The sequence below is a fragment of the Ovis aries genome, chromosome 11 (assembly GCF_016772045.2).
Source record: "Ovis aries strain OAR_USU_Benz2616 breed Rambouillet chromosome 11, ARS-UI_Ramb_v3.0, whole genome shotgun sequence".
NCBI lineage: Eukaryota > Metazoa > Chordata > Mammalia > Artiodactyla > Bovidae > Ovis > Ovis aries.
The window spans coordinates 34,024,884-34,048,528 of NC_056064.1; the positions used below are offsets into that span (position 1 = coordinate 34,024,884).

General features: G+C 45.4%; 1 protein-coding gene across 3 annotated transcripts; it reads right to left on the minus strand.

Annotated features, from left to right (window-relative positions):
- Positions 1-3,039: 3,039 nt before the first annotated feature.
- Positions 3,040-23,502, minus strand: PRPSAP2 (phosphoribosyl pyrophosphate synthetase associated protein 2). 3 transcript variants are annotated; one of them, XM_027974810.3, is made up of 12 exons: positions 23,404-23,502; positions 18,872-18,966; positions 18,499-18,649; positions 17,589-17,641; positions 17,012-17,078; positions 15,052-15,224; positions 13,278-13,393; positions 10,627-10,682; positions 9,373-9,521; positions 8,269-8,339; positions 6,931-7,077; positions 3,040-3,786 (listed from the first exon to the last, which is right to left on the minus strand). In XM_027974810.3, the coding sequence occupies exons 3-12, from the start codon at positions 18,615-18,617 to the stop codon at positions 3,628-3,630; spliced, it is 1,110 nt and encodes a 369-aa protein (XP_027830611.1). In that variant the 5' UTR covers positions 18,618-18,649; positions 18,872-18,966; positions 23,404-23,502; the 3' UTR covers positions 3,040-3,627. The 3 variants fall into 3 exon arrangements, with proteins under 3 accessions (XP_027830611.1, XP_027830612.1, XP_060250824.1); XM_027974811.3 differs by lacking the exon at positions 18,872-18,966; XM_060394841.1 differs by lacking the exon at positions 18,872-18,966 and having other exon boundaries at positions 3,040-4,185.
- Between the last annotated feature and the right edge of the window lie 143 nt (positions 23,503-23,645).

Genomic DNA, 23,645 nt, shown 5'->3' on the forward strand with positions numbered 1-23,645 from the left:
CGATGCTCTCAGTGTCCCAGATGTCGGTCTAAGAAGTGTGCAGTGTTTCTCGTTGTTTTAACTTGTAGTTTCTTGATGGCATACGATTGAAGGCATCTCTTCATATGCTTACCATCTGTATACCTTTTTTAGTGAGGTGTAAGGTCTTTGGCCCTTTTTCAATATAAATTCAAAAGGTTTCCTGTCCCAAATGCCACAGAAAAATGGATCAAAATATGTGAACAAGTTTTAAGAAAAAAGAATTCTATCTGTTGACATTGATGTCTATTTAACTGATCAAAAACCAAAGTCCTATGACTTTGTCTTAGTGGAATTTCAATAACAACAAATCAATCCTGGAATTTTCTCCTTTCTAAAAATCACCTAAATCTAAGCATACTGTAATCTCACTTCCAAGTTTTACGGTTCACTTTTAATCAGGTTTTTATTTTCTAATGGAGATTTAATTGTTCTTTTTACTAGTCCTTTATCAGATGATTGTTTTCCAAAGACTTGTCCTAGTCTATGACGGGTCTTTTACTCTTAACACTGAGTATCATAGAGCAGAAGTTTTTAATTTTAGTGAATTTCAGTTTATCAATTCTTTCATGGATCATCCTTTGGTGCTATATCTGAAAAAAACCATTGCCATAACCAAGGTCGTCCAGATTTTCTTCTAGGAGTTTGACTTTTACATTTAAGTCTGCATTCCTTTTTTTTTTTTTTTTCTTGCATGTGAATATCCAATTATTGGTGGCTCAGATGGTAGAGAATCTGTCTGCAATGCCAGAGACTCAGGTTTGATTCCTGGGTTGGGAAGATCCCCTGGAGAAGGGAATGGCTACCCACTCCAGTATTCTTGCCTGGAGAATTCCATGGACAGAGGAGCCGGGGGGCTACAGTCCCTGGGGTCGCAAAAAGCTGGACATGACTGAGTGACTAACACTTTCACACTGTCATCCAGTTATTTAAGCCCCATTTGTTGAAAATATTTTTGGTCCACTATGTTGCCTTTGGTCCTTTGTAAAGATTGGTTAACTATATTTCTGTGGGTCTGTTTATGAGCATTCTCTATTCTGTTCAACTGATCTGTCTTTTCAACAATATTGTTGTTTTTGGCTTTGCCATAGGGCATGTGGGATCTTAGTTCCTTGACCGGGGTCAAACCCACACCCCCTGAAGTGGACATGCAGTCTTAAACCACTGGCCCACCCAGGAAGTCCCACCACACTCCTGATTATGGCAACTTTACAGCTGGCTTGAAGAGAGGTAGTGTGAATATGTTCTTTTCCTTCAATTATTGCCTTGGCTATTCTGAGTCTTCTACCTCTCCATGTAAACTTTAGAATCAGTTTGACAAAATTCAAGAAATGATCTGGTGGAATCTTTACTGAAATTTCATTGAATCTTTAGACCAAACTGTAAAGCACTGACATGTTGACATGTCTTCCTATCCATGAACATAGGCTATTTCTCCTTTTAGTTTTTTAAAATTTATTTCATGTTTTGTAGTTTTCCTTACATAGATTTTATGCCTATTTTATTAGATTTATACTTAATATTTCATTTTTGTGGTGCTAGTGTATATGGTTTTGTATTTTTATCTTCAAATGCCACTTGTTCTTTGCTGGTATACAGGAAAGCAATTGACTTTTATCCTACAATCTTGCTATAATCACTTATTAGTAATGAGTTGGGAGAGTTGTTCTTGATTTATATTTTCTACAGAGCTGCCTGCCACAGGGTTGGAAGTGTGGGTCAGGTATCGGCAACTTTACTAAGAGCTGGATTTGACAAAAGTTAGCTACATTTACTGTCTAACACTTACCCTGGAAGTTGCAAACCTTCAAGACTCCAGAGTTCCAAAATCATTAAATGGATTTGCCACTGTTTAGATGGGGAGATTCCTGGTGCTTCCTATTCTACCATCTTCCACAAATCCTCCCCATTTGATTCATTTTTATTATTCCTCTATATTGATATCCTCCATTCGGTGACATATAATTCCTATACTTTCCTTTAGTTTTTTGAGCATGTTTAAAATAAATGATTTAAAGTCTTTGTCTAGTACATTTAAAGTCTGAGCTTCCTCAAGGAAGACCCTGTATACGGGTGCAACCTTGTTTCTTTAGATGCCTCGGAACTTGTTGTTGTTGAAAACTGCTATTTCTAATATTATAATGTGATGGAAATCAGGGTCTTCTCTATCCACAGGGTCTGTCTGCTCTTCTCAACTGATTCTGTAAAGTCTGCATTCTTCATTGTTTGTGGCAACTGAAATCTCTGGACAGTCAGCTTAGTGAGTCATCACATACTTCCATAAAACCCTGAAACCAAAAAAGAAGAGAGAGAACAGCATTCCCAATCTGCAGGCGGGCTGTGAGTCCTGGGCATGCCATCAACGCTCAGCTAGGAAATCTACAACCCCACTGGGGCTCTCACTTCTTGCTGGCACAGAAACCCAAGGTCAGACAGAGGTGCAAGTTTATGGCTTTCTCAGGGCTTTCTGAGCACATGCTCAGAAAGCAAAGGTTTAAGGTTTTTTAGAAGAAAAAAAAAGCAATTTTTCTCTTTGTAAGAAAGTCTTTTTTTGTGTACATGAGCTGGAGGGGACTGTGGTTAGATGACCCCAGTACCTCACAGCCTGATAAACTCTAAGGCAGAGTGCTGGGCTCTGAACTCTGACGGACAATACGAGATGCTCGACACTGACCAGGGTCACAGCGCTTGCCCTCGGGAAGCCCCTCCCTCCAGCACCTTGTCATCCAGAGCATGCAGCGGTGCGCTGTGTTCAGAGTGTGACTGTGCTATCAGACAAGGGGCAGAACAAAGCCACGCCAAGATGCAGACGGCAGCTCATGCCGACTCCTGACCTGACCCCAGAGGCTCATGCTGGTGTCCCAACTCCTCTCCTGCCGCAGTCAAGTGACTATGTGCCATGAACGTGCAGGTCCCTGGACAAACAGAACAGGGAACATTACATCCCAAAGACACAACTACACCACACAAAGCTGCAGAAATCCCCACAAGCTGACCAACACTTCAACATCCACACGTGGATATTCAGCTTCCACTTTATTTTAGTTATAAAACAATTGCCAAAACACAAAATTAAAAAAAAAAAACACACACAAACAGAGTATGTTTTTATTCCTTCTTTTGTTGCAGAAAATAAATAACCGTCACATATTCCATATGCTTGTCTATAAAAGCATTTCTAAAAATGTAATTTACTGGATTTAACAGCATAATCTTTTTGGCTTTTCAACTGCAGTATCATACAGCAGATCATTTTATTTTACTAACTTTTTAAAAGCACTTGGGCTGCAGCAACTTTCGATAAAGGCCGTTTGTGAGCTTAAAAATCTTTTTCCAAGTTATTTTTTAAACGGTTAAACTGAATACAACCAGGTCTTAAATTTATTCTATTTAAGAGGAGAATATAGTTTTTCTTTTATAAAAATTGCCCCTCAAACTCACAAACACCCAAATGGACATAAAAAGTGGATCTGTCTTCATAGAAATTAACAAAAGGAAGGAACAAGACACAGCCGGCCCCCGTGAAATGCATCCAGCCAGGCATGCGCCTCAGAGTACGGACGCTCACGACTCCAGTGTGACCCTTGGGACTTTTTAAAAGAACAGTGTTCAGTCATCTAAACCTATGTTTCTGAAAAGGTAGGACATAGACTCCCCATTGTGAATCCGACGGATGGCTTCTGAGAGGGTCATGCTGATATCCACAGTTTTGATTTTGGGGCACTGGAGCTTCTGGATTTCATGTGGAATGGTATTGGTAACCACCACCTGCCAATCAAGAGGAAGAAAGGAGAGGTCGTAACACCAAGTAGCCTCCTGGATGGGTCTGAAAACGTGACCCATTCTCACCCTTCTGAGTCCTACTTCCAGGACTGGGGTCTACTCTGCCTTCAGCATGAGTTCAGTCAGTGTGAACACAACCTGCATCTGAGGTTAAGGTTTGCACCCACTGTGACAGCTATACAGACAGATGACAGCAAGTGTGGGCAAGGACGTGGAGAAACTGGAAGGCTCACTCACTGCTGGTGGGAACGCAAACTGGTTCAGCTGTGTCGGAAAACAGCCTGGAGGTTCCTCAAACGGTTAAACATAGAGTTACCGTGTGACCCAGCAATTCCTCTCTTAGGTAGACACCCAAGAGAAATGAAAACATCTCCATCGGAAAACCTGTACATAAAAGTTCATAATAGTGTTATTTACAATAGTCAAAAAGAGGAAACAACCCAAATTATGAATAGAAAGCAAAATGTGCTACATCCAGGCAATGAAATACCATTAGGCAAAAATAAGGAATGGAGTACTGACACCTGCTGCAACACGGGCGAACTTTCAAAACATTATGCTAGTGAAAGGAGCCAGACACCAAAGGTATTACACGATTCCATTTACATGAGAAGGCCGGGTCAGGCAGACCTGTTACAGAGACAGACAGCAGATTAGCGGCCACCTAAAGATGAGTGGGTTGAGAAGAATTGCAGGCAGACAACGGGTAAGGAGTTCCACTGTGGCAGCCTGAAAATGTTCTAAAAGTGAGGGTGGTAATGGTTGCACAATTCTGTGGAAAAATTGAAGATTTGTATATATTTACTTTTTAAAATGAATTTGTATTGGAGTACAGTTGACTTATGATGTGTTAGTTTCTGCTGTACAGCATAGTGAATCAATTACACATATGCAGATATCCACTCCTTTTCAGCTTCTTTTCCATACACGGCATTATAGAGTACTGATGGGTAGAGTACCCTGTGCTATACAGCAGGTCCTTGTTGATCATCTATTTTATACATCATAGAGTGTATATGTCAATCCAAATCTCTCAATTTATCCCTCTCCCTCTTTCCCCCTTGGTGACCACAAGTTTGTTTTCTACATCTGTGACTATTTCTGTTTTGTAAATAGGCTCATTCGTACCATTTTTTTAAGACTCCACATATAAGCAATATATGACATTTGTCTTTCTCACATACTTTAAATGGGCCAGTCATAAGGCATGTGAATTACAGACCTTCCTCCCACCCACCATCCAAGCTTTCACTTTACATGGTTTCAGTTACCCCTGGTCAACCTCGGTCTGAAAACATTACATGGAAGGTTCCAGAAATAAATAACCCATACATCTTAAATCATGCAGAGAGCCGAGTAGTGTGAGAAAACCTCACACCGTGGTTCCCCATCTGGGAGGGGGCTCATCCCTCTGTCCGGCAGATCCCACCCCAGGCAGTGACTCACAGTGCCTGTGACCAGCGGACCCTTATCTGCCTTAATAATGACCCCAGAGCACAAGAGCAGTGATACTGGCAATTCAGATACACCAAAGAGAAGTTGCTAAGTGTTTCCTTTAGCAAAAAGGCAAAAGTTCTCAAAGAAAGAAAAAGATTTTGTGCGCTGAGATTGTGGAGATCCATGGTAAGAATGAATCGTCCATCTGTGAAATTATGTAGAAGGAAACAAATTCATGCTGGTTTTGCTGTTGCACCTCAGACCACAAAAGTTATGGCTACAGTGTGTGGTAAGTGCTTAGTTAAGACGAAAAAGGCATTAAATTTGCACAATGGGGTATGTTATTATAATAGTTCTATTTTATCATTAGTTATTGTTAATCTCCTATTGTGCCTAACTAATAAACTTCATCACAGACTACACACAGGGTTCAGTACTATCCTGCACAGTTTTGGACATCCCCTGGCAGGCCATGGAACCCATCTCCTGTGGATAAGTGGGGACTTTGGACTTCCCTTGTGGCTCAGCTGGTAAAGAATCCACCTATAATGTGGGAGACCTGGGTTCAATCCCTGGGTTGGGAAGGTTCCCTGGAGAAGGGAAACGCCACCCACTCCAGTATTCTTGCTTGGAGAATTCCATGGTCTGTATAGTCCATGGGGTCACACAGAGTCGGACACGACTGTGACTTTCACTTTCTGGTGTATCTCAATAAAGCTGATATTTTAAAAAGTTAAGATTTGATAAAACATCTAAAAAAGGAGAAACAAACATCTTTGAAAGGCTATAAAAAAAAAACACCTCAGCCTTCTTTAAAAAAACAGAGAATAGAAATACTTCTCAAGTTATTATTTATAATACATATTTCCTACTTCCAAAATAAGCCTCAAGATAGTTCATAACAAGAAAGTCCACACACGAGACTTGAATGGGACAGTCAGGGATCATGCCAAACCAGCACTAAGAATGCAATCACCTGGCCACCGTGAGGACTCAGACTGGCTCTCTGCCTGATCTTCCAGGAATGTACAGGAGACAGCACTTTTATTTCTTAAAAGATAATAAGCATGTGATTCACACAATCACTGTGCAGCCAGCCAGGCCCTGGGCCGAGGTGGACAGAGCAGAGCAGGGATGCCTGCTTGGCTCACTTCACCAGCCAGGCGCTGGGCCGAGGCAGACACAGCAGGGCAGGGATGCCGGCTCGGTTCACTTCACCAGCCAGGCGCTGGGCCAAGGTGGACAGAGCAGGGTAGGGATGCCTGCCCGGCTCACTTCAGCTGGGCGCCACAGGCACGTAGGAAGATGGCCAGCATGGCCTCTTCTCTGTCATGTCAGGGGCATCTGTCCAGGGGGAATTGGGCCTCAGCATCAGGCAAATAGGGTCTGAACCCACGTGCGCCTCATGGCTGCCCAACCTGAGGTCCCTGCATGTCTCTCACTCTCCCCACAGGGGTGTGTCGAAGCTCAGGGTGGGTGTGTGCCTGACCCCGGGCAGTACTTACAGGGACTGTGTACTCCATCAATAGAAGTTACTAAAACTACCACCCACTGCCACTGTCAGAGCCAGTGACCAACAAAACAGAACTCATGCCAGGAATCCACTCTTAACGCTCCACCTACTCTCGTGACCTCAGGTCAGGGGCCCACATGCACCAGCAGGTGTGCCCACACGTGGCCTGTCTCTGTTACCTCATCGATGGCAGACTCCTCGATCAGCCGGGGGGCGTCGGAGGACAGCAGGCCGTGGGTCGCCATCACGAAGATCTTATATGCACCCCTCTCCTTTAGGGTCTCTGCAGCGGCCAGGAAGCTGTCTACATCGTCGATGATGTCATCCTGGCATTACAGATGCAGCAAAAGACATGAGCACTTGTGCAAAGGTGAGTCTAGACCATGGGGAGAGAGGAGGGACTGAAGACATCTGCAAAGGTGAGTCTAGACCATGGGGAGAGGGAAGGGGCTAATTCTACTATGACATGCTCGCTGTCCATGGGGACCTGTCCAGACAGCGAGGTCACTGGCTTCCGTGGTGTTCTCTCTGGGTCTCCCAGCTGGACAGTAATGACAGCTGTCACTTCATGGCTCCTGGGCCCTTGTCTTTCTGTCCCTACTTTCCAGAGCAACGCCCCACCAGGCAGGGGCTCCAGGAACATGCACCCGTAAGTTCATGCCCAGTACGGCACCTGTTAGGAGATGCTCTGACTCCACCAGGTTCTTTCCCCTTTGGTGCTACTTTTCCTTATTTTCTGAATTTTCTCCACTGGGTGGATGGGAAATGGGGTCTTATATATATATATTTGTATAATGGGAAGACAAAAAATACTATCAACAAAATACACAGTCTAGTGGTTTCTAATCTCACAGACGCCCAGTATGAGGTAATAGAAAATACATATGGTGGTTTCTGTTCCTGGATCCTGACAGCAGGCTTCTAAAGTGGTTGTAGATGCCTCAGTAATCAGAGCACGACAAGAGTCTCTTGTCTTTACTCAGTGACTCTGGAGGGCTCTTGGGCGAGGGCTGGTCCCAGAAAGACCAGGCCATGATGAGAAGCCTGGCATTTTCAGCCCCCTCAACTCCTCCAGAGAGGGAAGGGGGCTGGAAATGGAGTTAATGACCCCCTCACAGGGTTCAGGGAGCTTCCAGGTGGTGCGCCCCAACTCCATGGGGACCCTCCCAGCTCTTGCCCTGAGCATCTCTCCCTTCCACTGGCTGCTCATCTGAGTCCTACATCACATCTTTTAATGAACTGCTGAACGTTAAGTTAGTGTCTGCCTGGGTTCTGAGAGCTGTTCTAGGACATGTCCGAGTCCAAGGAGGGTCCCGGGAGTCATGTCAGACAGAAGTTGGAGGTCACCTAACAACTCCCAGTTTTTGGACCAAAGCAAACATTTAGCCTAAGACACCCACCAACTTAAGTGATATTTACCTGGCCATAGCACGATCCTCAGCACAATTAACAAGGTGAGCTGACAAGCTAATGAGGGTAAATACGACAACCAGTAGCGACAGAAGAGGTGCACGTACCACAATGATGGCGATCCTGCCTCCCACGTCACCAACAACTGTGATCGGGGGCTTTTCTTTAGGAATCAGCACTGGTCAGAAGAGAATACACACACGTTTCTGCATCTGATTTCCTGACATCCCTTTATCTGCCTAAAAGCAGAGCCCCCAAAAGAATTCAGTTGCCATAAATCCTGATCCAGGAATAACACAGAAGACTGGCTCTCATCACCCAGACCAGAGGTCAGTGCTGCTCCTACATGGACATCGCCATGGAGACAGACACACGGCCCTGTCTCCCCTAGCCCTTCCTGAAAGAGCCACTCGTCCTCCCCTCGGTGCCCCTGCCCTACTCCCCTTCACCTAAGCCCCAAATTCCAACCTTCTCCTAAAATCTGTCTTCTCTCTTGCTAATCTGTCTGTTGACAGTTTTATTTCACTGCAGCCTCCTGAGCAGTGAACCTAAAGAGGCTAGAGGAAAAGCTTCTTCTCCCTAACAGACTTAAACAAAAGCAGTATTTTTTTTCCCATTGAAAAGGTGTTATTAAAGCTTGAAAGAAGTTTCTTAAAGACAAAAACAAACTTATGCACAACTCTAACAGCCAGTCACAGCCACATTCCTCATGTTCCCTCCTGGCCCAGGCAGAAGACAGTGAATAAGACATTGCCTTATTCACACACATTCCTCAAGTTTTCTCTTGTTTCCAGTCAATTCTTTCAATGGGCTGCATAATGAGTGGTGCTGATGAGACATTCTTCACCAAGGCCTCCCCTCTGAACCATTTACTTGTCTAGTATTTTACACCAGAAATACCAGGACCATGAATAACTTGTGCACCTAGAGCTTTCTGCCCGTGTTAACCTCTGCTCTAGCACATACTACTGAGTGGATGAATGTGATCCCTGATGGGCCACAAGTGAGTCTTAACTAGGCATGTTCATGGGTCTTGCTGGGATCAGACAGGCCGTGCTGCTAAGGGGCCATCAGAGATGCACTTGTCACAGCCAGAAAAAGGTACCAGTTTTTGCCAATTTAAGAAATAGACAAGAAGTACTTCACATTCAATAAAGAGATTAAGTCAGCCTTAAAGGCAAAGAGGAAGTGACCCAGGGCTGCATGCTTACTGGGGATCTCCAGGCTGGGGTGGATGGCGGCTGCGCTCCTGACCATAGGCGGGGAGTGCCGCCCGTCCACCAGGTCGGACTCAGCGTCCTGTGCTTCTCCATGAATCACCGCAATGCCCAAACGCAGGCGCTCGGCGAAAGACTGGGCCCTAGGGAGAACAGGAGGAGGGTCACAGCCATGCAAAGTGGTTTCTACTCATGTCTACGGAGAAGTATCACAGAAATTCAGAAAATGAAGTTTCCGAAAGGATTAGTGAAAAAGGAGACTGAAACAACCTCAGCTTCTGGGAATCCAGGACAGAGTGTGGAGAACCCACCTGACACACGTCCCCCTGCAGGGCCTGTGGGCATGCAGCCAGCGAGTGAGCCTGTGCTATAGGCTAGTTCACCTCCCTGAAGCCTCTGCTTCCTCGCTTGGAGCTATGCACTCTCCCTGCTCACCTGGTTAACAGTGAGAACCAACACGTGAGGCAGAGCGCGCTAACGATTCAGCAGAGTAGGAAGGCTCAGATGACGGGGGGCATTTTTTAGCAATAAAGTGTTTTTAGATGCAGGGATGTACAATGTTGGTGGTACATACCACTGCTGCACACTGAATAGACTGCGGTGTAGTATAAACATAACTCTAGATGCACTGGGAGACCAGACGTCCATGTGACTCACTTTACAGCAACACTGTTTTCTGGAACCCACACCACCCCCAGGGTGTGTCTGTGCCTGACATCCTTTCAGTCAAACACAACTGCAGGTTCTGCGCCCCTGTCTCATCAGTTACTCCAGTTACATGGAACTCTCAGCACTGCCCCATCTGCACACCTGTAGTGTCTGAAAGTTTTGTAAAATGTCACTTTTTAACACATACCAATCAGTGGCTTCTTGGCTGGATAGAATTATCTGTTAATAAATTACTGAGTTCTCTGAATAAAAGGCAGTAAACAACCTCAAAATATATTTGCTGGTGAAGATGTGAAGATGAACCACCAGCAGCTACCCCAGGGCAGGGCTGGGACTCTATAGTCCTGGACACTTCCTGGTAGGAAATGTGACCGGCAGTCACAGACGGGGACTGGGACAAGGGAGGACGATGAACCATCACCTAATAAATGAAATCGGCAGACAGGCTGTGCACTATCAGCTCCCAGGTCAAAAAGCAAGGGCCAGAGAGGGAGCTGCTGCAATGCGACCCAGAACACTGGGATTCAACGGGCTGGACTCAGGTGTGGTTTTACACAGCAACTGTGAGCACCTACCTACCTCTTGGCTGAGGCCGGAGACTTGGCCACGATGACGGCGTTCCTGTAGTCTGGGATCTGAGAAGAGGAGGGGCTGGGTGACTGCCATGTCTCCAAAGGCTGCTCACACCAGCTCCACAGTCAATAAAAAGCAACACCCCAACACACTCAGAAATGTCAGCTGGTCACTTGAACGTTTTCCAAAAAGAAAACTCAAAGTAAATTTCCTCTTTGGAAAATGAAGAAATGCCTACCTAAGGAAAAAAATTATCATCAAGACATGAATCTTATAGACTTATTTTAAGAAAAAAAGTAGAGTTAATCAGTAATAAGCTCATATCTAAGTGGCAGCAAAGATGTTTTTATAAAGTCAACAGGAAGTCCTCTCATGGACCCCTGTTACATGTAATTTCACAGCCCAAGGATGATACTCATTGGACCTGAATCGAAGGCATTTGTCAACTTCTAAACAAGTGATTACTTAATGTAACTGTCACAGCTGATGAAGAAAGAAACCAGCCTGCTAATGGAATCAGCCCAGCACTCTTTACAAAGATACTAAGAGCCCTTAAGAAAATAAGCAAATGTCGATCTACATTGAAGCCCTTCACTTTGAGCATCTGACTGACCTGGATGAAGATGATGACAACTGAAGAGACACCCAGTACCAACTCCTCAGAGCTCACAGGACAGGACTAGCAATGCTTTTCAGCTGAGCAGTAGTTTGCTGTTTCTGATTTCATCTGGGCAATATTTTCAAACCATGTGCTTAAAATCTAATCAATTCATTAAATTATGTTATTCCATTCAGATATATCCCCATTGATTTCTCACAATTATGCTAGCTTGGTGAACTGGAACATAAGCACTCACCACCATCTAGCACATTGCACAATGCCTAGCATGTGGAAAAAACTAAATAACCAATACTTAGTAAACAAACAGAACCCTGATGAATTTGAAGAAGGTTCTATTATAGATATACCTAATTGGATAAGATGTCTCTCCATCTGGTCCATCTACACACATAAATAGCACAAAATATTTTCATTTTCACATGTTCCTCATCTTTCCTGGGAGTCTTTATGAACTGTTTTATGTACTTCCATGCCTCACTGAATATCATCAAACAGCACCAAACCCAACCAAGACGAGAAATAACTAATGAAGGAACAGTTACTAAAGCAAAGAAAAGGAAACTTTAAAAGAAAGGACTTTTTAAAATAAAAACAGGTCTACTTCCTCCTCGGGACTCAAAACAGGAAATCATATGCATAAAGAAAGAACAAGTTGTTATGAAGGTGGAGGTTATTATGGTCAAAGTAAGAAGGTCAGCAGCTGGCTGGTTCAGGGGCAGGATGGACGCGGCTGCAAGAAAATGTCAGCAAGAGCAAGGCATGGAATTTTCCAACCAATTCAGCACAGGAGAAAGCAAAACTTGAACAAAAAAACAGTTAAATAATATATAGACTAGATACAAGATTTCAACATCTAGTAGCTCCTGAAGAAAGAAATGAAAAATCCAAATTACAGAAAACAAAATTTGTAGGGAATGGAAAGGCCCCACTGAGCATCCAGAGATGGATGAAGATGGTTCATCTCACTGGATGCTGGTTCATGGGTCATAGATGTCCACAGACATGCCATGTGGAGATTTCAAAACCACAGCAAGGAGATAAAGCACTATCTCAAATGGGTAATTCTGTCCAAGTGCAAATTAATACAGCCCTTCAGACAACCTTAATTTTTGCAGTATCTAGTAAAATATAAAAAATGTAGATACTTTTCAATCATGATTCCACTTCCCAGTATATTTCAGAAGAGCACTTGTTTAAGTACTGAGAAAAGCAGGTACTGCTTTTAGTACTTGAAGTACTGAAAAAAGAATTTTCAGTGCAACATCACTTAAAATTTTTTTTTAAATAAAATATTTCACTTAAAAGAATGAAAATTTAAACTACCTAATATCCAGCCAAGAGGGAAATGGATGAAAAACCTGTGGCTCATTTAAACTTGTGCTTTAACACCTAAACAGGCAGCTACTTACATTTACATTAACTAAACTCAAATGAAATCAAGGATTCCATTCTCCAGTCACACTGGGCACTTCAGCTGACATTCTGAAGGCAGAGTGAACATTTTCACCGGCATAGAAAGTTCTATCCATTACAGTTGGTCTGAACTTTGGAATACTGTGTAGCAATCATGAAGAAAAGAGGTAATCCTATATATCTAAACATGGAAAGACCACCAGACACCAGTTGGGGAAAGGAAAGACAGTTACAGAACAGGAAAGGAAACAAAGTTTCAGAACACAAATAATATATCAACTCTTCCCCGCCCCAAATTGATATCTGCAACTATGTGTACATTGTAGAGGGAGAGAGGGTAAACTCAGAAGGTACTAAGAGGATTCAGGATTCAGGACACACCCCAGGCAGGTAGGAGGTGCCCTGCAGAGAGTCCGGCCCAGGCTGGTGATTCTAGGCACCTGAGCTCCAAGAGAAAAAGAGCAACTTCAGAGCTCCACAGATGAAGAGTCTCAAGTACACCAGTTACATTCATAAAGTCAATTTTAAGCAGAACATGTCAATGTTAATTCTTCATCAAGCCCAAGATGGAGATGCATATTTCAGCCTTAAACAGAAGGCTGAGAAGTCTGAGCTAACTCACCTCCTCCTGAATGTACTGTAAGAGGAAGGGAGATGCTCTCAAGTTGTCAACAGGTATATTGAAGAAGCCCTGGATTTCCTTCTGGTGTAAATCCATAGTAATGAGATGAGTCAGACCTTTGAAAACAAAGCAGACACACACACACAGATTGTTTCATGACCAGCTGCACTGTACGAATAAGAACTACATAAAATAAGATACCATATGGAACAAATTACTATCTAAAATTACTCTCTCATCAAAAACTCAGCCTCTTTATTCCTCAGATTCTTGGTACAATGAGATTATGAGATAATAGAAAATATAAACGCTGGTCTCTGCCCCCAGGACAGAACTCCTAACCCCTTGTTACTCCCTCAGTGCTAAGAGCACCAGGAGCCTCTCTTGTCACATCTGGTCTGTGACCCCATCTGACACAGAGCTCCTGAAAACTCTGAACATGGACATGGCTCCTGGACATGGCTGGTCACCTTGACGGGAAGCTTGGCATTACCAGCCTTCCCACCCTTACTGTCCAGAAAGGGGGAGGCACTGGACATGGAGCTGACGAATGACCACGCCTCCCTGAAACTCCAAGAGCAAGGGCTCTGGGGAGTACCTGGGTGGTGAACACGGATACTCTCCTAAGCAAGTGGGGACCTGGGCTTTCCCTCCTCAGAAGGGAAAGACTGATGATTCTTCTTACAAAGAGATGCACGGTTTTCACACCAATTTAAAACAGCCAAAATCACAGCGATGAAGAAATGCCTCTAATAATTCTATGAGAGAGATTCCCTCTCCCTGAAGTTGTGTCAGTAGGCATGATAAAGCCAGATTAAGACATGTCTTCAGATATTAAGGTAAACCTCACATGCCTGTAACTAGAAAAAACGAAGAATCTTCATCCCACTGGCTTCTTGAAGGATATTTGAAATGGAAATACACACACACACACACATAATTCAATTGGAAAAAATTTTTAAAGCAAAATTTTCCCAAAAGAGCAAGAAAGTCTGGTGGCCCATCATGAGCAAGACTAGGAGGGCAGGGGACCTTCTCGGGAGCTTGATGGCCCATCTGCTCCCTTCAGCAAAGTTCTCAACAGGGTGTGCCTGGAGGTCACTGGGGTTCAGGTCTCTGGTCATTTTCTGTTTTGGTTTTGCCTTCTTTGAAATGCTACAGGAGAAATTTATTCTGCAGCAATTGTGTTAAAAGGTAGTATATGGGGACTTTTTATTCTTTTCTCTCTGTGCAAACTCTTTGTGATGTGTGCCTCTTATAGTCACATACACAAGTACACATTTGTGTGCATGTGCACACACACACACAAAGTAACAACTCTGAAATTATTGAGAAACATGGGGAGACAGTTAGGATGTTACTGAAAAATGCACAACACAAAATAACACATAGGATTTGCAAAATATGACAAGCTGTCGTGGGAAAGAGAAGAGGTGAAAATAAAGAGAGTTTCTATGTTAGAGTAGCTGATTCCAACGCCTTTTCTAATTTAAAAACAGCCTTAATAGGACTGCCACCTGCCATTTCAACTTTTTAATCTTTTAAACAAAGAATTTAGGAAAAAATAAGTTGTCCTCATGAGCTTTGTGTTCAGAGAGTTTGGACCAGGAGCAAACTGTCAGCATGGGCGTCTGTTACAGATTCACCATCTGGAAGCGACATCACTCTGGGCACTCTGTCCAATGCTCTGAGTAAGTGAACATGAGGCTTTATGATTCCTCAGGTAAAAATGCAACTCCCAGACCCCCATCAACCATCAATGCCAGCCCCTCACCGGCTTTGCACATCATGGAGGCCAGCAGCTTGGAAACGATGGAGCCCCTCTTCCTCATCTTGCACTGCTTGCTGTAGGGGAAGTAGGGGACCACACCGATGATGCTCTTGGCGCAGGAGGTCTTACAGGCATACACCATGATCAGGAGCTCCATGATGGTGGTATTCACATCCCTGCAGCCCAAGGGCAAAGACCAGCAGGGAGGGTATCAGACTTGCCATGACCTCTCTCAGTCCCAGCTAAGCATCAGCAAGATGCCACACCCGCCTCAGCCAAGAAGGCTCCAGACACACAGAAGAGACAAATACCACTCTTCTCCGGCCTCCATCAGAAGCCCCCATGCTGCCTCTCAGCCAATGACTCAACTTCCTTTCCCACCAAGAACAGCACTGTTCACTCCAGTTTACTCAGGACAGAGCTCCAGAGGCATCCTTAGCTGCCCTCCTGTCCAGACACTGGCAGCATCTCACACTCCACTGCTGCCCTGGCTGAGGCCCACCTCCCCAACGGATGGCTACAGTTGCACCCATACGTTCCCTGCCCCTTCCCCCTGTCCCTGGCACTCTGTCTGCAGCCACTCTCTGAATAGTACCTGGCTGATCTTAGAGTCACGGTCAGATCACAGACTCCCTGCCCAGGACCCAGGGATGGTTTCCCACTTGGCCTGTGGCAGATGCCCAAGGCCCCACAGGGCTCCTGAGGCTCCTTCTAGATCTGCCCCACTCCCTCTCTGCACCCTACTCCTCCTCCACGCCAGTCCTCATAGCCACCTGAGGGCCCTCCGTCTAGGGGCCCCCATTCCTGCCCGGAATGACCTCCTTGCCAGCTGGCACCAGCTTCCAGTGTTTGTCAGAGGTCACCCACCGATCGACCCTCACTCCAGCCTCCTGCCACCGCCACGCCTGCTTCCTTGCACACTGTGCTGGTTTTCCCCAGAGCCCTCATCACCTCCTGACAAACTGGATGATCTACTTGTTCATTACGTCACTTGCACGTCACAGAACGCAGGTTCCATGAAGAGCAGGGTCTGTGATCTATTCTAATCTTTTATGCCTCTTGCGCATCTGTAACAGCGGCTGACACACGGCAGACACCTGACACATGTCTGTGAATAAGCGAGTACCTGAAAGAGCAATGGGAAGCCTGGAGCTTTCAGGCGAGCAGCTTCTCTGGATTACAGAAAACTTAAGTCAATGGACATAATTTTCTTCACTTAAAATTTTTCTTATACTTTTAGTAAAAAGAGGCACTTATTTTACATATAAATGCACATTTAGCATGCAGCAATTTTTGGAATCTCTAGGCTAAAAACTGATGTACTATACAAACTCATTTCTAGACATTATTAAAAACTGCTGAGTTAAAATTTTCATCTAAGAGGCCTTCAGGGACATGTGTAAACAGAGTGGCGTTTGATAAAGGACTGGTGCAGACACCTCACTGCACTGAATCTTATCTTCTACCCAGTGTACACACCTGTGGCTCGACAATTTCTAGAACACACGGCTCCCAGACGTCACGGCAGACAAAGACACATCTGCCTTCACTACCATCTCTCTTCTGCTTTAACTTATGATGCGGCAGGACAGCACACAGTGACCACATTTAAATTATCCACAGGAAAAGCTTTAAGAACCCAACTAAGCGAACATCTCTCCTGCTGCTTATTCTTTTTGGGAACTAGAAGAGCTTCCCTATAAGCTCCGTGAGACTCTGGCTCCTGACAGTGAATGCCACAGGTGCTCACTGTCCCATGCCTCTCCCCCAGTGCGTGGCTATCCCCACACCAAAAGGACACAGGAAAGTCAGCAGCTATGTCAGAAAGATCAGCTGAGTAACATCGGGCTAGTTTTAAAACAATCTTAGTCCTTCTTGTCTGGGTAACTCTTATTATACTAGACATTCAAACCCAAACAGAGACCCAGAAAGCAACAACATTTCTGGTGGATAAGCTACTCACTTTGAAACAGTCTGAATGATGAAAACATCTTTTCCCCTCACAGATTCTTGAATTTGTACTCTTGTTTCTGGCAGGAAAAGGGGAAAAGAGAAGAAGGGTGAACAAGGCACATCATTTTAAAAAAACACACAAGAAAATCTGCACCATTCCCCAAGGTTATAAACTATGGAAACTGGAACTGTTACAAACTCACTACAAGGCTTTAGATTCCATGGAGGATAACAAACACTGATTAACACACTTTGAAAACGCCACCTGACACTAGGGCCACACCAGACACATGCACTCTGCCTCAGGGGACAGATTCAACCCAGGCCAAGCTCATGCTTCCGTCAGCTGACAGCAACTGCCTTTGGGTGAGGTCTGAGGATGAACCTTTAAGTCCCCAGCTGTGACCTGCCCCATATTCTCTATGGAGCTGGTATTAGTGGGGGTGGGAATACCATGATGGCCCACCCCTGTCTGCCTTCCTGCAGATAGAACTCACTGGACACTGAGGCTGACTGCTCAGTTATGGCCGGGCTGGAATGGCAGGTACCACACAAAAAAGCCATCACAAGGGCACAGGATCACTCACCTCGGTCAGGCTCCTGATACACCTGCACTTTGCCCATCTCCACCCCTAGCCGCCTAGAGAAGAGAAAGAGGGACAGAGCGGAAACATTAATAAAACAGACAACATCTTTACTACTAAGATGGTTTAGAAATTGATGAAAATAAAACAAATTTTAAAAATAGAGACATTACTATTATCACATTTAAAGTGGGTCTCAAACTGTTTGGTCACCTAGCCCATCACACCTCCACCCCACACCTACCCTGTCCTGAGGCTCCCTGTGCTCCGGCCACATTCCTGCTGTCTCCTTTCTGCCTGGAGGACTCTGCCCCAACTCCCAATTGCTGCCATTTCCTGTCTCTCAATTCACATTCCACCGACAGGTTTACAGGCACTTGAGCACCTGAGCTAAGGCGGCACAACCTGCCCCATCTCTCTGATTCTCCTGCGCAGATCACTACCTGAAGTTATCCTGTTTGTCTGTTTGTTGACTTTCTCCTTGTCTGGTGCCTCCACTAAAGAAGGAAGGATTCTGACCGGCTTGTTCACTCTTATACCCCAGTATCTAGATCAAAGTATAGTACACAGCAGGGGTTCAATATTTATTTAATAAGTTACTAAAATTATACTGAACTGTAACCTGTGAACTACTTTCATATAGCATAGACCCTTCATTGTTCTCTGTATTCAAATAGCTCTATACAAATGTAGCACCTCACACAATCGCTGGCACTCAGGAGTCCTGGTAAATGTCTCCTGAATCCATGTGTAGGAGTGATGACAGTTTACAAAAGGTGAATCCTTGGTGCACTGATGACATGCAGATTCACTGTAAAATAGCTGCTGTCAAAGTTAACACCAGCACCAATATGCATGTTAAACGTAAACCACCACTGAACAAGCACAGGTTTCACAGCGTGATTATACTCACTCAGCGATTTTCTTTGAAAGCTCCATACACGATGAATTCGAATTTGCTGAAAACAACACTAGACCCCCTTTGGTTATGTTCATCTTGGCTTCTGATTCAGGTGGCGCCACACAAAACATCAAAACCTTCTTGGTTTTCCAATTCTCAGCACCTAGAAAGATACCAAATATATTAAAAACTGTCATATGAGATGAAATACACCTGAATATTTTTGAACAGCAAATGAGCTGAAGGAAATTAGTTTTTACCATAATGGAGTCTTTCACATTGAACGTGTATATGGACAAGTAGGGAGTCTACTTGAATTTATGGAAAGATGTCATCATACGACTCAGTTATTTTCATGACTACTGGGAATAAATGATAAACTTACAAGAAAGGTGGAGCTGAAGAGCTCAGTGTTTTACTGTTTGCTGCTTAAAGTCAATTACGACAACCTTCTTTTAGTTTCTGACAACAAAATTCCTCCTGGATTAACACACAGAAAAATGGCAGAGCCATTAGCAAGGACACGAACTGACTGACCCTTAAACAATGAATAAATAACCCATCCACACTCAGCTTTCCCTGTAATACCTGTTTACTCCAAACCCCCACCCCACCCCGCCCCCGGCCTTGCAGCTGTCCTGGGTCCTGTCTAAGCCTGACCTGGTCATCGGCACTTTCCTCAACTGTTAACACAAGGTTGAGCAGATTACAATAATCTTGAAGGAAAGTGACTCAGCCCCTTAACTGACCAGCAGCAGGGCACACAGAAAGACCCTGGCCTAGAGGCTTTCAGAGTCATCCACATGTTCCTCCTCCTTCCACTCTGGGGCGAGTGTTCTGATGGAGAAAGGCAGGCAAAGGACTGGGTGCAGGATCAGCAGCCCAGGAGGCCTGGAGGGATGGAAGAGTCTTCAGAGCAAGCCTGCTGCATTAACGCAGCTGTTATGTTTATGTGGCTGGCTCTTGGAAGGCTGGTGGAGGGAGGAAAAGTCTGGAGCCCATATCTTCTTTGTTATTCTTAAATTTTAATTACACAAGTACATTCTCCTTGTAAAAAGCTGAAACAGGAGAGTTTAGACTAACGTCACCAGCTCGGATCCGATCCCAGGCTCCTCCCACCCACCTCCCCCGAAAAGACAGTTCTTATTACTGGTTTGATACAGATACCATCCGGCTGTTTACACATTCATACATGTGATCCCCATTAAAAAAAAAAGTATAAAAATTCATTTGTAACATAAAAAGGGACCATCATACAACTCTATCTCTAATCTGCTTTATTTTGAAACAATGTATTTGAGAACCCAAGGAGAAAGCATAGACCCATTGTGTACTTTCTAACTGTTGCCAGTGCCCCCTGGTGCAGCCAGGCTGCACTGGCAGGTCACTAACCCAAACAGGCCCCCCTGTGCATGCGTCTCCCTCTGCAGTAACTGCCAGGGGGAGCCAAGGGGGCACAGGTGGGTGACTCATGGTCCCACAAGCAGGCTAGGAGAAAACACTTCCTCTTCAGAGGCCTTCCACAATGGGAAACGTGGGCCATCCCGCTGGACTTGGCCTATTAATTGCAAACAGAAACATGTGAACAACTGGCCAAAGCCCTAAGGAGACCACGAAGGACCACTGGTGGGTATAGCGGAAAGTGGCTTTGGAGCAGGGATGAGCAAGGTACATGCAGGCTAAAACAGGTTATTTCTGTAAATGAAACTATACTGGAACACAGCCATGCTCACTGTTTACAAACTGTGGATGCAATGGTAGAGTTAGGTGTGGGCTGCAGAACCTAAAATATTACCTGGCCCCCTACAGAAAATGCATGCTGACCCAGCTTTATAGCATTGAGTCGGGCAGGGGGGCTGGTGCAAATGAAAGAAAGAATACTATTTAACCCCTGACACTCAGAATTGGAGGAGATCCTGGTTGTCTTCTATCACCATCTTGCAACCCCTCTACAGCTGTGTTTAGGAACAGAGGTCTGGAAAAGGAAACCACAACAAAAATAAAACTCATCCTCCTGTAGTTATGAACACAGGCTTTAGAGTCAACCCAGGTTTGCATCTTAGCTCCTATTTGCCCTCAACTTACTGCAAGATCTCACATAAACTAACCTCTCTCACCCTCATCCATGCCACTGAATACTGACCTTATAGGGTCACTGTAAGATTAGCTCCTGTACAGCACTTAACACACTGCCCCACATACAGGATACCCTTGGTAAATAGAAGCTATGAGGAGTCAGCTTGTAATATGTTAACTATCTACTGAACAAGCACGTAATATGCATGGGGGTGGCAACCTTTATGCATCCCCCAGTCTTCAAATAAGAAGCTTCTTAAAGGAAAACAGTGTTCTTGAGTGGACGTGTAACACTGAGAATCACAGTGTCTGAAGGGTAGGAAGAGTCCTCAGAAATAACTCAGTCCATCTCTAGGACTCCTACCAATGAGCCACTCCAGACATCTGAACAGCCCGGACCCAATGCCCACACCCTGAGGGATGTCCCAGCCATTCCAATCCTTCCTCAGAATACACAATGATTGCTTTCCTGGCAGCTGCCACCTCTGGGCTTTGTCCTTTCCTTGAAGATTTATGGGAAGCCTCAAATTCCTTCTCCCCTAGGCAGTCCTCAGCCTATCTCAAGATGGCACTCTTGACCTGGGCCTGGCATTACTGATCATGGTTTAAGTCCTTCATCACTGACCATGCTCTCTAGGGTTCCAGTCCAGGCTTCAATAGTGGAAACCTAAGACCCCAACATACCACAGGCAGGGAGGTTGTTTGGGAACAGGTATCAATACAGCCATGTTCTCTGACTGTTCATCTCAAGAGCTTGTCAAACAACAGAACTAGCTGCTAGTTTCAGTTCTCCTTTTCCTACTGTAAATTCAAATTGTGTTCTTTACCAAGCTTCAGGAAGAGTTTTAAAGAGAATCCTCAGAAGCAAGATAATCACCGGGATGGGGGGGGGCAGAAAGTTCATTAGCACAAGGCTTTAGTGTGAACAGAGCGTAAAGACAACATTCCCATTTCTCCCCCCATAAACTTCAGTTGCCCTTACATTTATCCTAAATTAACTTTGGAATGTGTGAGAATTATATACAACACATGAAAACACACTCTTTCCACAGAATCTCAGCACCTCACACAAAGTGGGTCATACTTCTCTTTGAATGAGACGGGGCAATCTGCTAAGTCTCATGAACCAAACCTCACTGAAAGACCACTTGCTCTGTAAGTGCTAGCAGTCATCATAAAAAAAACTGATCCACACCTCAAATGAGAAAGGCTGGCATCAAGGTGTGTAAACACCCTCCATCTGAAGACAGTTAGAGATGCAATGTCAATACCCAATTTGTCTCCCCATTTACCAGCTACGCGTTCTTGGCTTTCCCCTCTGGACAAGAGATAGAAGCCTGTTAAAAACAGCTTCCCCAGCAGAATTTAAGGCTCAGGACAACAGAGACTTTTTCCACTATGCTTTTCTCTGCTGTGTACCCAGGGCCTAGAACAGCACCTGGCAGACGGAGAGGCTCAGTACATGTCTGCAGATAACACATGTTGGTCAGATAAAGCCTGCCTCATTGAGCTGCACTGATTAACACACAGAGTTGAAAGTAGTTTGCAAGCTCAAAGGTGCCATAAAGAATTATTATTTTTATTCTGATGTTCTTCACATTTTGGGGATGTGAATTCTAAGAGAATTAGAAGGGCAAAGCCTGTAATTAGATCAAATTAAGTCCCCAAGCCTCTGGGATCCCAGGCACTCTGCTGTCTCTCCATCAGAATGTTTTCTTTCAGCTAAATACCATTTCCTGAGTGCTCTGAATTCTTACGACAACTCAATAAAGCAGGTATTACACTGCAAGTCAACCCCTTTCAGACACTGTGCTAGGGGGCAGGGTGAGGCTTGGAGATGAAGATACTTCCTCCAGGCGGCCCTCCTGGAAGCAGGGGACACCAGGTCAGCTTCAGCTTGTCTCCCAAAACCAAGGAGGGTGACCTAACACTCAGAGTTACAGGCGGGTAGGACCTGACAAACACCAGGTTAAAAAAACGTCTGTAGAAAACTCGCCTTGTTTGGAGAACAATTTATATCACGTGCCAAAGAAAGAACACATGACTCGGTATTTCCCCTTTGGAGAATTTATTGTAGGGAAAGAAGGAAAAAGCTCAATGATGGCCACTGCATGGTTTTTCTAGGAGGACGACCGTGAACATATGGAAAAGTTACATAATGGGGGCAATTAAGTAAAACTCTGAATATACATTCAATAGAATAAAAAACGGTATATATCTGAGACTGTGTGAAAGTGCTTATGTTAAGCGGGTACAGAGCGGAACTGCATCTCCTCCAAGCTGAACTGGGTGATAAGGGCAATGGACCAAGTCGGGACAGGAATAGGGAGGAGACGGGACTTTGTGGGGTTCAATAATGTGGGCGAATCACTTTCGCTGTGTACGGAACATCTTCACACATGAGAAATCACACTTTCTCACTCCAAATCTCCATCCCGAATTTCTTACTCCTTGCAAAAGCTGCACACCCAAACCGCGTCAGTGTCAATAAAAGGGGGAAAAATCCGCACCATCACTGTGCAGTCGGGGTGGGGGGGACCCTGAAGAGCAGAAGCCTGCCTCGCAGCCACATCCCAGCCGCCCTCGGGCTCTGAGCGCCGGCAGAGGAAGAAAGCATCTTTCCGGGCGACAGAGGCCGGCCCGCACCGCGCTTCCGCCCGCGGCCGCAGGTTCCGGACCAGCCGGACCGGCCTCGCGCCAGGCCCGCGGACCCCGACAGACCGGACCGCGCTGAGGGCGGCACGCGGCCGGCCCCCGCCGAGCCCCCCGCCCCTGCACCTGCGCCCCACAGGCCCGGCCCGCCGGCCGCGCCACCACCGTCGCCGGCTCCCGCCCGCCTACCTGGCCCCGACCCCAGCCCCGGCCCCGCCGCAGCTTCCGCTGCCGAAGGAGGAGAGCGCCGGTCCCCAGGCGGCCGGTCCAGGAGCAAAATGGCGACTCGGAGCTCGAGAACGGCGTCCGCGGCGACAGCGAGGCCTGGGGGCGGGGCCACGTGGGCGGGGCCTCAGGAGAGACCCTCTGCGGGGGCGGGACCCACCGAGGAGAGGGGCGGGGTCTTCGAGTCCAGCAGGAAAGTGCTAGGC